The sequence below is a fragment of the Pteropus medius genome, unplaced genomic scaffold (genome assembly GCF_902729225.1).
Source record: "Pteropus medius unplaced genomic scaffold, Ma_sr-lr_union100, whole genome shotgun sequence".
NCBI classification, from domain to species: Eukaryota; Metazoa; Chordata; class Mammalia; order Chiroptera; family Pteropodidae; genus Pteropus; species Pteropus medius.
The window spans coordinates 15,430,159-15,443,075 of NW_024349225.1; the positions used below are offsets into that span (position 1 = coordinate 15,430,159).

At 55.6% G+C, this 12,917-nt stretch overlaps 2 protein-coding genes across 2 annotated transcripts in view; both read left to right on the top strand.

Annotated features, from left to right (window-relative positions):
* The window catches only part of FAM78B (family with sequence similarity 78 member B), a 44,553-nt gene extending 39,731 nt beyond the window's left edge, over nt 1–4,822 (top strand). Inside the window, exon 2 of the mRNA XM_039881562.1 lies at nt 2,011–4,822. Within this exon, the coding sequence (XP_039737496.1) occupies nt 2,011–2,533 (523 nt within the window). The 3' untranslated portion in view covers nt 2,534–4,822. The remainder of the gene's footprint in view (nt 1–2,010) is intronic.
* A 3,622-nt stretch (nt 4,823–8,444) lies between these two features.
* Nucleotides 8,445–12,886, top strand: LOC120617497 (uncharacterized). The gene is made up of 3 exons (XM_039881123.1): nt 8,445–8,778; nt 11,597–11,945; nt 12,178–12,886. The coding sequence occupies exons 1-3, from the start codon at nt 8,445–8,447 to the stop codon at nt 12,500–12,502; spliced, it is 1,008 nt and encodes a 335-aa protein (XP_039737057.1). The 3' UTR covers nt 12,503–12,886.
* The last annotated feature ends 31 nt before the right edge of the window (nt 12,887–12,917 follow it).

The following is a 12,917-nucleotide window of genomic DNA, read 5'->3' on the forward strand; positions in this document are numbered from 1 at the left end:
GCGGGCTTCGTGACTCGCCGGTGACAGGGGCCGCTGGCCCCGCCGCCCCCACATCCCAGCACGACCTCCCCGCCCTGCCCAACCTGCCCGAGAGAAGGGCCACCTCCACCCTCTTTTCTCTCTCAGCCTCCCGCCCTGAGCCCTTACTCCAGCTCCTCTGTGGGAGTTTCGGGGGGCAGGTGCTGGGCGCTGCCTTCGCCAGGTCAGAGTGGCACTGAGCGGGTCCCTGTAAAGTGCAGGGCCAGGCAGGGGGTCCTGTCACCTGGGCCCAGGGACAGCACCACCTCGGATCTGCACGGTCCCTGGGAGAAGGCATCCTCATGGGGCCCCGGACCCCGTCCCACAGTCCATGGGAACCTTAGCGTCAGCAGTACCCTTGCCCCCGCTTCCTTCAGTGACCCCAGGGCTCCGGGGGAGCCATGTGGGGCTCTTCAGAGAGGTGGTCCGCCCCAGAGGGTGCAGAGAACCACCGGGTCTGGGCGGAGCTTGTCCCTCTCCCTGGGGAGCTCACATTTGAGTGAAACGCTCACTTGATGGAGATTTGCCGCCTCAAAGTGGGGTGCGGAAGGCATGGCAGGTGCGGTGATCCACGTTCTCATTATCAGCCCCATTGGCGACTCCATTAGCTGTGAGCTCGGGGTCAATGGCTCATCGTCCAAAGCGCGAACACCGCGTTTATCTCACGAGGAGCAGGCGGGGAGGGGGCAGAGCCAGCGAAGGGCGCCGAGGAGGCAGAGGGAGAGGCGGGAAGCCAGAGCAGCGAGCGCGCGGGTGCGGGCGCCGCGTCTGGGCAGACGACACGGGCGCGGCTCCCTGCTCACTCTCCAGCGGAGGAGTCGGGGCTTGGCCCCGAAGGGCCACCGTGGGGGCCCAGGGGTGGCGTGGAGCGTCAGCAACAGTGAGACCGCACCTCGGTACTCCTGAGAGGGGTTGTACGCACGCACGGCTGCCAGCTGTGCTCGGCTGTTCTGAGTTTTTCTTGATCCTCTTTTGTCTTCTGGGCAGCCAGCTGCCAGACCTCAGACAATGGACCCGGTGTGCGGCCGCTCCTCTCCATCTCCTCGGCCAGCAGCCTAGGTGCGGCGTCAGCAAAGGCCACCTGGAATGCGGCAGAAGCTCCTGAACGTCCCCGTTCCCTCCTGCCGCCCTCCGATGTGCCTTTCTACGTTTCCCTTCTTCCCGGCACATGCCTCCCCTGCTCAGAGTCCCGCCGCCCGGCAGATGAAGCCCGGAGCCTGAGCCCACAGGTCAAGGCGCTCCGCAGACTGACCCTTCCCTGCACACCCAGCCCCCAGGTGGTCCTGTTCCTGGTCGGTGTCCCACGGTGGCCCGTGACGGAACCTGTCCCCTGGGAGTGCCGTGCTTTACTTCATCCCCAAGTTCCTATCCCATTTCCACCCCCAGAGCTCTTCCCCGCCAGGGCCTGCGGCGTCTGCGTCTCCGACGCGCTGTGTGGCTCAGTCTGTGTCACTCGCTTTTGTGCGTAGGTGTGTGATGGCATCAGTTGTCACTAGTATCATTTACGTTCACCAGTGCATTCACTTTCATTAATGTAACCTTAACTCTGGCTTCTTTTGTCTCCTCCCCACCATGGTTCCTTCCAGGTGCATCAAACTTTAACCTTTCCAGCAAGCACACCTTACACACACGCACCCTTCCCGAGAGAGCGGCTCTCGCGATGGCGTGCTTCTAGACGATGGATTATAACTCCGCCACCCCAGACAGTCGATGCTCCTTTGTGGGTGTTACAAACACCTTTGGGCTTTCTGCTTCCAGGTGGACCAGCTGTGGGTTTATTTAACTTGTTTTGGTGTTGCTTTTTAAACTTTTGTTTGATTTCTCACTATCTAATCCTGAAACAGCACAGCACGGAATTTCTTGACCCCTCTTCCCCTCTGAACTCCCCATCTTGCCCAAGTCGGCTGTGTTAATAAGTGGCAGGCGCCTCTCCAGCTTTTGAAAAATTCATTTAGCCTCTTCTTTTCTTGTGCGTCTCTTCTGCTTTGCCAGGTCGAGCTGGGAACTGCCCGACTTGAGGGAAGGAAGAGTGAGAGCCATCAGTGACTCGGACGGGGTGAGCTACCCTTGGTACGGGAACACCACAGAAACTGTGACCCTGGTTGGCCCCACCAACAAGATCTCTAGGTTCTCCGTCAGCATGAATGACAACTTCTACCCGAGTGTGACGTGGGCGGTGCCGGTGAGTGACAGCAATGTGCCACTGCTCACCAGGATCAAGAGGGACCAAAGTTTTACCACCTGGCTGGTGGCCATGAACACAACCACGAAGGAGAAGATCATTCTGCAGACCATCAAGTGGAGGATGAGGGTAGACATCGAGGTGGACCCTCTTCAGCTCCTGGGGCAGCGGGCCCGGCTGGTGGGCAGGACTCAGCAGGAGCAGCCCCGGATCCTGAGCCGGATGGAGCCCATCCCCCCCAACGCACTAGTGAAACCCAACGCCAACGACGCCCAGGTCCTCATGTGGAGGCCCAAGCGGGGGCCGCCCCTGGTTGTGATCCCCCCGAAGTAGGAGCCGCCGGGCCTGCCCACGTGTGGAGCACGTGCAGAGACATGCAGTGAGGTTGCCGGGGGTGGCAGGAGCCACACTGAGTTCTGAGCCAAAGGAGACCTCTCGGAGTTCCCGCCCGTGCAGCCACTTGTGACCAGCAGGACTGCTGCTTGAGGGGTGGAACCACAGTCCTTAGGGGAAGCCCTTCTCTTTTGGGAATAAAGGGATCACTGATTGGACAGACGTGCTGTGATTACCGTGCAAGTAGCCATATTTTGGAGCTGACCGGAATGCTTCTCTGATCCGAACTCCTGACCGCGTCTCTCCTGTGAGATGCAGGGGACGGAAACGAAATGAAACAGTGCCTGTGGCAAATGCTGCTGCCCAGCCAGTTAGAAGCGGGAGTGAAAACATCCACGCCGGGTGTTTGTAAGACAGTCCCCCTGTGTGACCGGAGGGTGCCGGGGAAAGGGGGAACGGAAGTCGGGCGGTGAAGAGAAAGGGTGATGGGGAGAGGAAGGAATAAGCTGTTATTACAAATTAATGCCTGTGCATTTCTTAGTTGATCACCAGATCATCAACACACTCACTGGAATGCAAGCAACGCTTAGAAAACGAAGTATGTCGGTATTTGCTGGATTCTGAGGGAGAGCCTCCTGGGAGCTGTCCAAGGTGCTGAAGTGAACTAACTTACGGCGACTCTCAATGCTTCCATCTACCTACCTCTTTCCAAAAAGTGATTATTCAGAGTATCCTTAATCACAGTCTTTGGATAGATCATTTCTGTATTCTGTAGTAGCTATGCTATTTGGGGCCTTCACCATGTTTTTAGTGAATCCTGAATTGTGATTTTATTTACAGCTGCTTATTCTGTTCCCATGACTAACCCTAAATTTACAAAAAAAAAAAAAAAAAAAATTATTTATGAGCCATGAATTCATGTAGGGCTTCAAGAATATTTCGACAAATAAGAATGATATTTTCATTGGTTTGTTTGGTTGGTTTCTGAACGATCTGAACGTACGGAATGCACACGTGCGAGCGTGCCTGCCGGGGCGCGTCTCACGTAACTGCCAGCGGATGTGCAGATGTGCGTGTGGGTTTGATGCGCACACAGCACATGCACTGTGTATCTATCTGTGTTTGCTGCAGCTCGGTGTCACACAAGCTCAGTGTGAACTGCTGGAGCCTTTGTGAGGAAGCGCTCCACGAGGCTGGACGTCAGAGCTCTTGACCGACCATCCGAGCTGCCCACGTGAAGCGGGCGTGTGTGGCCAAGAGCCAAGCAATAAAGATGGGCTGGATTCCCCTTAGGCCGATATCAAACTTTTAAATTTCTAATCTTTATAATGAGGAGTCCAGCTCTTCTAGCTTCTATCATGCCCCCCAAAAAGAGCTGTTCCCTTTATTCTCAGTCAGGCAAATTGTGATTACGTACATACGTACATACATGCATACAAACGAAATTTCCTTGTTTACCGCCCCCATGCAAAATAATTATAAAACTCTCACAATGTCACTGGATTTTACGGATGGATGCTGCCAGACTAATTTCAGAAATGAGAGAGTTGACGTTCCGAGCAATTATTATCCTGTGGTTGGCTTCAGAGATGTGTCTTCTCCCAGAGTTTGAGGATGGAGCCGGGAAAGCAGGAGGAATACCTGGTATTACTTTCACTTAAATGCAGTTTAGTCTAATTTCTTTCAGGTTCTAGTCCCAAGGGATGGTGCTTATTTACATGAGAGGGTCAACAGATCCACTCCAAATTATGTGGCATGGACCTCACACCCCAGCCACCAGCTGCTTTCTTATAGATTAGTTATCGATGGCAAGCTGAGCTATTTATAACGGTACATTAAATGACACATCGGAGACACACAGAAGGCCTGGAGACGTTTCATTTAGAAATAATTCAGCTGTCACATCTGGATTCCTCCATCCCTCTCTAAGCTTCTGTTTTGTTTTGTTTTGTTTTGTTTTGTTTTGTTTTGTTTTGTTTTGTTTTGTTTATGGGACCTATAGCCCTAAAGAGCTCCCTGGCTGAAAAATAAAGCTGCATTTTCTTAATGTGAGGCATCAGAAACAGTCTCTCCCTCTGATTGAATTAGATGCCACCCTTATGGGATTCTGGAGAGTGGATACTGATCCTGGAATCAAACCCACATGGCCTCACATTAAGAAAATCTGATAGTTAAACATCCAAAATTGTAACAACAGGTTCATTAGGATTGTTGATACTGAAAAATCCTCTGCGAGATCTCTGTTTTCAAATTCCCTTTGCCCATTAAAATAAGATGTGACTTACACAATTATATTTACATATAAGTTTTTCGAGGGCATAGCTGTATTGACAAAGCAAGGTGCAGCATATTTAGCTAGATTTGTTTCCCCTGAAAACTCACACTTTTGAGAATTTTAAAAGAAATTACCCCAGGCCAGTTTTCTGGAAAATCACATAATGACAAAATGAGAAAAGTTGATGGGCTAGCACCTGTAACGATGAAAGCCCCCGGCGCGTAAACAGTGTGACTTTTGCCGGTGATACTGTTGCAAATGCCACAGCTGAGTCTCTCGATTCTGAAACCACCTGGCAGAACGCTCAGTTACCCTGGAGCCAGTTAATTTAAAGTTGTTGCTTTACAAAGAAACGGTTCTTTCTTTCTGTGATCCTTAGATCATCACCGCTCAGCTTAGTTGGAATAGTGTCAAAAGAAAGGCCGTCCAACGAGACAGAATCCGAATCTCTGTTGGGGCCATCTCCATCCCCCCATCAGCCCTCTGTTCCCAGAGTCCCTGGGTCTGACGCCAGACGCCATCAATCTAAAGGGCTCGTTCGGTGCCTTGATCAGGTTTTAGCTGGATGGTCTTAGGACTACACTTGGATTCTAGACACAGACACGCACATGCATAAACAATGGTTCTTGGTGGCACAAGAGCTTTTAATTCTGAGCACTCCATCGGGTCATGGATTCTTAAATCTAGTCATCTCTGAGCTCTCTTATTCTCTCTCGAGGAAATTGAGGTCCAGTTAAATTAGCTCATCTGCTCAGGGTCACCTACCTAATTAGCAGCAGAGCCAAGAAGAGAGCCCGGATCTCTAAAGTCTCATATCACGGCATGGTCGCACTTACCTGAGACACACAGTCCTCTCCTTGTCTCTAGCCAAAACACGGTCACCATTGCAGGACCATTCGCCTCCTTAGCACTGGAGACAATGGGATCCATCCTGTAAAGAATGGGGAGATCCTGGTTACGATTATGTACAAAAAATGAATGTTCCAGACTGCTTTTTATCTGTGGTGGCTGTTTTGAGATTGAACTCTTAACCTGTGCATTTTACGTTTCCGGGTCGTTGCTCTGACTCGTAGCACACAGGGAGGTTGGGGTCTAGTCCCCACTCCCCTCCCATTCCGTGGGCCTTTTCACGGCTCCCTCTGTCCTGGTGCTAGGAACGATATCTCCTACGTCAAAACCACATTCTAAGCCACAGTTCTGGGCAGTAAAATAAAAGAATTATGGTTTATATTTTATAAAAGGCTTCCATATGCATTTTCTCACCGCAGACATCTCTCAGGAGCATAGTATTGTTATTGTTGTTATTAGCCCCATTTTACAGACAATACATTGAGATTCAAAGGGGTCAGTGGCTTATTCATAGACACATAAACAACATGACAGGAGCTGGGACTCACACTGGGCCTTTAGGCCCAAGGCCCACGTTCTCCCACTGTCCTGTGCTGCCTCCCTGCCGTCCACTGCTGGAGGACACAGGAGGACACAGGAGAGGAAGAAGGGAGGGAGAAAGCAAGTCCCTCGCACCTACACAGCCATGTTGTCCCTCCCAGTCTGTGAAGTGGACGTATTAAAAATAAGGGAGCAAACGCTGGTTTCCCGTGCAGAGAACCCTGTACTCCCCAGGGAGACCGGCCCAGAAAATCGCCTGTCAGGCGCAGTGTGGACGAGCTGCCGTAGCACGGCACTGGTAGTGAGTGGAGTCGGGAATCTCTCCCAGTCTCAGAATCCCTTAAGCACCGTGAGCACAAAGGGAGGCAGAGAGCATGCAGGGCGCAGCTGAGGTCCTGGCTGGGCCAGGCCCTGCCACCTGCCACCCCTCATCAGGCAGGAGCAGCCCGTGGGGCACAGGCAGCGGAAACAATGGGCCTCCGAGCTCCACTTGGCACACCAAACATTCTCGTTAGAACTGAGGGCACAATTAGACTTCGCCGGAGCCAGCTCCCAGCTGAGTTGCAAAGAAAGATGTAAACACGCACACGCACAGAGACCCGCTGCACGCACACGCTCTTCAGGCTGAAAAGAAAATTAATCAAAAACCCGGTGAACGCCTGAACTCTATAATTAAGCCTAAACGACCCTTCGACAGAAGGGAGCTGAGTGAGCGGGCTCAGAGCACACAGATATTTTTACACCAGAGTCTTTACTGCCATTAATTTCTTTTGAGATCTTGAGTACATCTGGTTCCTGGTCCCTTGCTAGGGCATCTGCCAGTGGAAGGCCTTCAGGAGAGTTGCCAGCTCAGTGCCAGAGGACAGCCAAGGTCACTGGCCATTCTCAAACACCGTACAGGAATGCATCTGGGGAGATGGGGTGCCGTGGCCCGCCCTTGGAGGGTTCCCCGGTGATGGACCCCGTCACCAACCTCAGGACTCCTAATAATTCCTTTGAGGCCAGTAGCGATTTACATTCTCCAGAGGGGTCTGACTTTCCTTTGCAGAGAGCACAAGCATCTCCATTCGAGATAGGCAATCTTTCTGTCGTATTAATAACTCCCATCGAGGAGTCTGTTACAGCTTGCCCGGCACACACGCGAATACTTAGTCATGCTCTTCTCGACAGTCCTATAAGGTCCCATTACATCACCTTTACAGTTACAGGTGAGGGATCTGAGGAGAAAGGTCAGTTGAGCTGTTCAAGGTCACACTAATATTAGTGCTACTCGGTGGCGCTGAGTTTCCGCCTCTGGCCGCACGCCGTCCCTCCAGCCCCACGGGCCCAGCCCCTGCTGTGCCTCGGCAGGGCCGACCGACCAGGACGCCCAGGCAGAGTGTCTCTGCGGGCTGTGCTAATCGATCCCCGATGCACAGGACAGGACGGGCTCTCCCGAGGGGTCAGGCTCCAGCCCCTGCTCTGCGCCCTCCCGCGGCCTCTCCCGCACCAGGAGGGAGGCCCGAGCCCAGACCTCGGCGTGCCCTGAGACCGCTTGGTCCCGACCGCTGAACGAGACCTTGAGCCCATCGCTTCATTCGTCTGGGCCTCGGTTTCCTCCTCTGTCCACTGAGCTGCCCACGCAGACCAGCCAGCATCACCATCAGTGGGACGGTGCCCACAATGGCCGAGGTCCTGGCGTGTGGTCACGTCCGCAGACTCAGGGCCCAGCTGGTGGCGGGCCCTCCAGCCCCATCTCCCTGCCAAGCGAGCCGGCTGTGGAGGAGGGGTGGGCTGTGAGCTGCTCACTCCCACCCCTGCACCTTGCTGGAGGGGACTACACCTGCTCGGCCCGCAGGAGGCAGCTCTGGGAATCGCAGCCGGGACTCCAGGAGGCCTTCCAGAAGGGAAGCGGGGCCGGACGTCAGCCCTGAGACCCTAGCACCATTTGCACAGTTTAAGCCAACCTGAGAGGCCAGCCAGGGGCAGCTCTGCTTTGCCCATCATGGGCTTGGCAAGAGATACAGGGGAAAAATGATAATAAAAAACGCCAGTAGACAGATGTGTGAGCAGAGACCGACCTGCCTGCCTACCTACCTCTCCGTGGGTCTCCGCCGGCCCGTCTTTCCCTATAGTCTCTGAGGCCCTACAGTTTGGGGGTGACATTACGGATCTGGTTGTGTGGGCGCACGTAAAAGGAGGAAACACAGCTCCCTTCCCCATGCCTCCCTCACCCCCGCCCTGCCTGCTGCGGCGGCCCCAGGCCACATGGCCCCACCTGGGCCGGCCACACAGCCTGCCCCGGGCTGCTTCCCGAGCCCCTACCCCGTCCTCACGCCCCAGGCGTGGCCTCTTCCCCAGCTAGGCCCCCACCACAGGCACTCCGAGGACGGAGAGAGTGTCGCCCACCTGGGGGTCGGGCGTAAGGGGGACTTCAGGCCTTCCCCGCAGGACCAGCAGGAGCCGGGCCTCTGGGCGGCAGGCCGTGTGGCCGCGCAGGAGCCCCCTGTCCTCGCTCACCCGGCGAACCCGGCTCCGTCCTGGAAACAGCTGAGTGTGCTGGGTCAGGACCGCTCGGGAGGAGGGAAAGTGGGCCTTGGAGGTAGAGCAATGAGCGGGGAGGCCAACGCAGGGTGGGGCCCGGCTGCCCTCGGACGCCCCTGGGAATGGGGGACTTGCCACAGTGCAGGGGACACATTTGCTGCGCATGGGCTGGTCTCAGGCTGGCTGAGGCCCAGCATCCCAGGGGACAGGGAGGGGACAGGGAGGGGACGGAGTGCCTTGCTGCAGGCCAGGCTCGGGACTAGGCCGAGCCCGGCAAGGCTCTGCGGTGCACCCCTCGGGTTTGTGCAGATGGCGCCCCACGCCGCCGAGCGAGCCCCCGTGTCCGCCCCGGCCGCCTCGCCCTGCTTCCTGCCAGTGTCTGCGCTGTTTTCTCCGCATGGAGAACAGGTGAAGGAGGAGCCGTGAGGACCCCCCGCACCCTCGGCCTTTCGACAGGTGTTCACACAGAGCGTCACTGCGTCAGGCTAAACCGAGACCCGCCAGCTGGGACACGATACTCACAGGAAGCCTGGGAGCCGCAGCACAGGGACCCCAGGACCCCGGTGAGTGCTGCCGTAGGCTTCTCTCAATCCAGTGCGCCCACCCGTCTGCCAGTGAGGGGTGTCACCTCCCGGGCCGAGGGCTCGGTGAGGACGGGCGAGGTGACAGGCAGCACACTGCCGAGCTCCGAGCTCATCCCAGGAAAGGCACTGGGGATGGGAGACAGCTGGTCATCTCCCCATCTGCCCTTTTCCCATCACCCCTCCCTTCAAACCAATTAGCATATTCCACACAGATGTGATCCCATGAAATGTTAATTGGAAAAATAACAGGAAAGATAACGCGCACTTCAGGCTGAGAACTATTTCATTAAACTGGGCTTTGAAAGCAAGACGGCCAATTAAATTACTTCCCACTTCGCTCCCTCACAGACAGAAACTACAGAAAGCTATTACTTCTAATTAATTAGGAGAGAAAGCAGGACTCTGCGTGTGACGTGACATGAGAAGGCTGAGGCGCTCCTCACCTCTCAGTGCACACACGCACACACACACACACACGCACACACGTCGGGGACAAAACACCCATTTAACCGTCTCGCTGAACAATTTCGTGGCTCTTCCGAAATAGCGAGAGAAAACCTGCTCCCGCTCAGACAGAGACACGGGGCTTTTGTCGGGAGAGAATGAGCCGCTGTAAACTCAGATTTGAAACTTTCTGCTGCCAGAAACGACCCTGTCTCTCCCCGCTCCGTGAAGGGGCGGGCGTTTCGCAGTCAGCCTCCCCCCAGACGGCCTGGGGGGGGTCTCATGGGCCGGAGACCTGAGGCCCGATTTTGAATTGACGTGATCGTGCGGGTCTCACGAGGGTCCCCTTCACCTCTCCACTTGCGAAATGGGAAGAAGGCCGGTTGTCAGTGCCATGGTCACCCCCTCGAGGCTTCCGGCTGTGACAGCACCTTGGCAGAGAGCGCTGAGCCTCTGGGGGAAAACCACGCAGCTAAAACGGTTTCGGTGCCACAGCTAGGCTAACCCGAAGGCGCCTTGTCGTGTAATAAACGAAACATAACCGACGTAACGTGAATACTGTAATAACGAAGGTAACGCTCACATCACACAGTCGTCTCAGTGCTGAGATTTTGCACACAGCCACCTCTCCAGAGCGGCGCAGGAGCAGACTCCGAGGTCGTCTCCAGGCCCGTGCACACGTGCGCCCACATCGTCCTCCGCCCACCACCCAGTAGGTCTGCCATTCTGTGCCCTGCAAGACACCAAGGGCTGGCCGAGCCCAGCACAGTCAGTGCCTCTGGCCACTCGCTTAAGCACGACAGCTGTCGGTCGCACAGCGCGGGGCATGGGGGGGCAGCTTCTCTAATGAAGTCCAGGCTACCGAGTCCCCCATTTGTACGTAAAATGCATTGTCTGCAAACTTCCAACAATGGTGACGTTTATTTAACCAACTATACAAGAACCTGGGACTCGTTTCCTTCCTAACACTGAAACCACACGCGAATTCTGAAAACGCAACAGCGTTCCCTTGTGATCACGTGACCCTGCTGCACCATCGCAGCTGACGCGCATGTCAAAAACCCAAAGACGCAACACACGGAAAAACGATCAGGACGGAAAGGGGGCGCCCGGTGCTGCTGTTCACCTCAGAGCAGGCCCCGTCGTGCGTTCGAAACTACTCTTTTTATTTTAAATATTCAGTTCGCCCAGTACTTCTTTAGGGCCACAGCTGTTACGAGCACCCACAAAAGAGATACTAGTGGCAACGAGTTTTCTTTTTAAGGAAAACCTGACAGCTTCAAGCTGAGTGGCCCAAACGCTCATGCAGGAAGTGTCAGCTCCGCTGGCGTGTGCCCAGCTCGGGGACCCTGGCTGAGCCCGAGCGCCCTGGCAGTTCAGTGTCTGCAGCTTCCCTCGGGCCTTCGGATGCTGAGAAACACGGCTCCGGGGGGGTCCGAAATCCCCCCCATTTCCATAGATGCTTTTGTGCCTGGCTGCGGGGTTATACCTACAGATGCTCTGCAATCCCTTAACATCATTTTAGTTATTAATCATTTTTTAAGAACCACGTAAATGCTATAGACCCTGTCTACAGAGAAGTGCCTATGTGAATAAGTGCCCATAATTTTGCATAAGACTTCAGGGTCACTGTCCCCTTGAAATCTATGTACGGTGCCCAGATTACGAACATCCTTTTAGGGAACGACATTCTTGATCACTGTCTTAACGCCCGTGTAATTTACGTGTTTCCATGTCCACTTACAGGTCACCTAGTAGGACGAGGCACGCCCAGCGACTAAGAGGAGGGAGTGAGCAGTGGCCGGTGGCTCCAGAAGCTGAAGCCCTGGCCAGCTGATTTCCCATTAGGAGAGCCATTCCGCCTGTCTCCTCGCCGCCCCGCCACCCCATGGCCCGTCCCCTGCCAACGCACCACGTGCCATGTGGCTCTCGCAGCGGGCTGGCTGGCTGCTGGTCGGCTCCTGGGGAGCTCCGCTGAAGTGGGAATTGTGCCTGCCGCGTCTTCATGTGGACAGATTGGGTCCACCCACAACCCAGGCCCACCCCCGCCTCCGAGCGAGGCTGCCAGAGATGAGAGCCCAGCAGTCCGGACTTCAGATGCCCGAAGTGGTCCAGCCTCGGATCTCAGCCCCTGCCTGACCTCCCTACCCTTCTGGCAGGAAACGGGGGGCTACACACCTCTCCCTCCCTCTTCCACGTGAGTGGCCAGTGGTGACCTGCTCTCAGATTTCTTTGCTCCTTGGGGAGCCGGGGCCAAAGCATCCCGTCCACCCTGCACGGAGTCTGGGTGCCTTCAGGTGACCAAGGACAAAGTGTTTGCCACGAGGATGAAGGGGTGAGGGGAGGACCGCCCTGAGAGGGCGAGGATGGTGTGCGTTGTTTCACTTACTGCTGTTTGTTTATGTATGAAATGTGTATTTATTACACAGCGGAAAATCCACTCTCATCTTCGAAGCATCCAGCCCCGGAATGTGTCTCCCTGGCCCCATAGAGCACAGTGAGTTTTTCCTCTTTGAAGCCACAGAAAACAGGGTGGGGGGGATTCTCCCGCTGGGCCCACGCGCCTCCACCCCGACCAGGTTTCCAACCAGAAATGGCGTTGGGAATCGCCAGCTAGTGAGGCACGGACACCAGCAGAGGCACCAGAGCCCTGTCTTCCCTCCCCGCTCGCCTGCACCCGCGGGCCTCCTTGTCATGGCGTGCCCCGTGGGGACCGCCAGTCAGCCCGGCCTGTCCCTCTCAGAACTGCTCTGATGCCTCCTCTCAAAGCCACCTGCTCATCGGAGACCCTGAGGAGCTCACAAAGACCCGAGCCCCAACCCCTCCCCGGCTCGCTCCAGAGAAATCTGGGGGGATTTTGAAAAGTCACCCAGAGGATCCCGATGTGAGCCTGTGGTGGAGAAGAAGCACTTCCGGCGTCTGCCCTCGCCTGCCCCCGCTTCCTCCATTCCTTACTTCCCAAGCTGCCTCTGGCTCCGAGGACCTGAAAGGCCATCAAGGAATGACAGTGTCCGCTTCCCCTCACTGAACCCTCCCCAGGAGGTCAGCCGCCTGAGCAGATCCCTGAGGAGCTGGCAGGCCTCGCCGATGTCCCCAGGCTGGGCACCTGCTCTCAGACAACCTCTAATGTTTCTAGGAGCAGAAACCTGCTCCTTGCCAGCTTCTCCCC

Bases quoted from the DNA above. Each gene is read 5' to 3' on its own strand.
- LOC120617497 (XM_039881123.1), top strand. From the start codon at position 8,445: ATGGCCCCACCTGGGCCGGCCACACAGCCTGCCCCGGGCTGCTTCCCG. The intron at 8,779-11,596 runs GTAGAGCAATGA...ATTTCCCATTAG, and splicing joins AGGGAAAGTGGGCCTTGGAG to GAGAGCCATTCCGCCTGTCT. The intron at 11,946-12,177 runs GTGAGTGGCCAG...TTTATTACACAG, and splicing joins CCTCTCCCTCCCTCTTCCAC to CGGAAAATCCACTCTCATCT.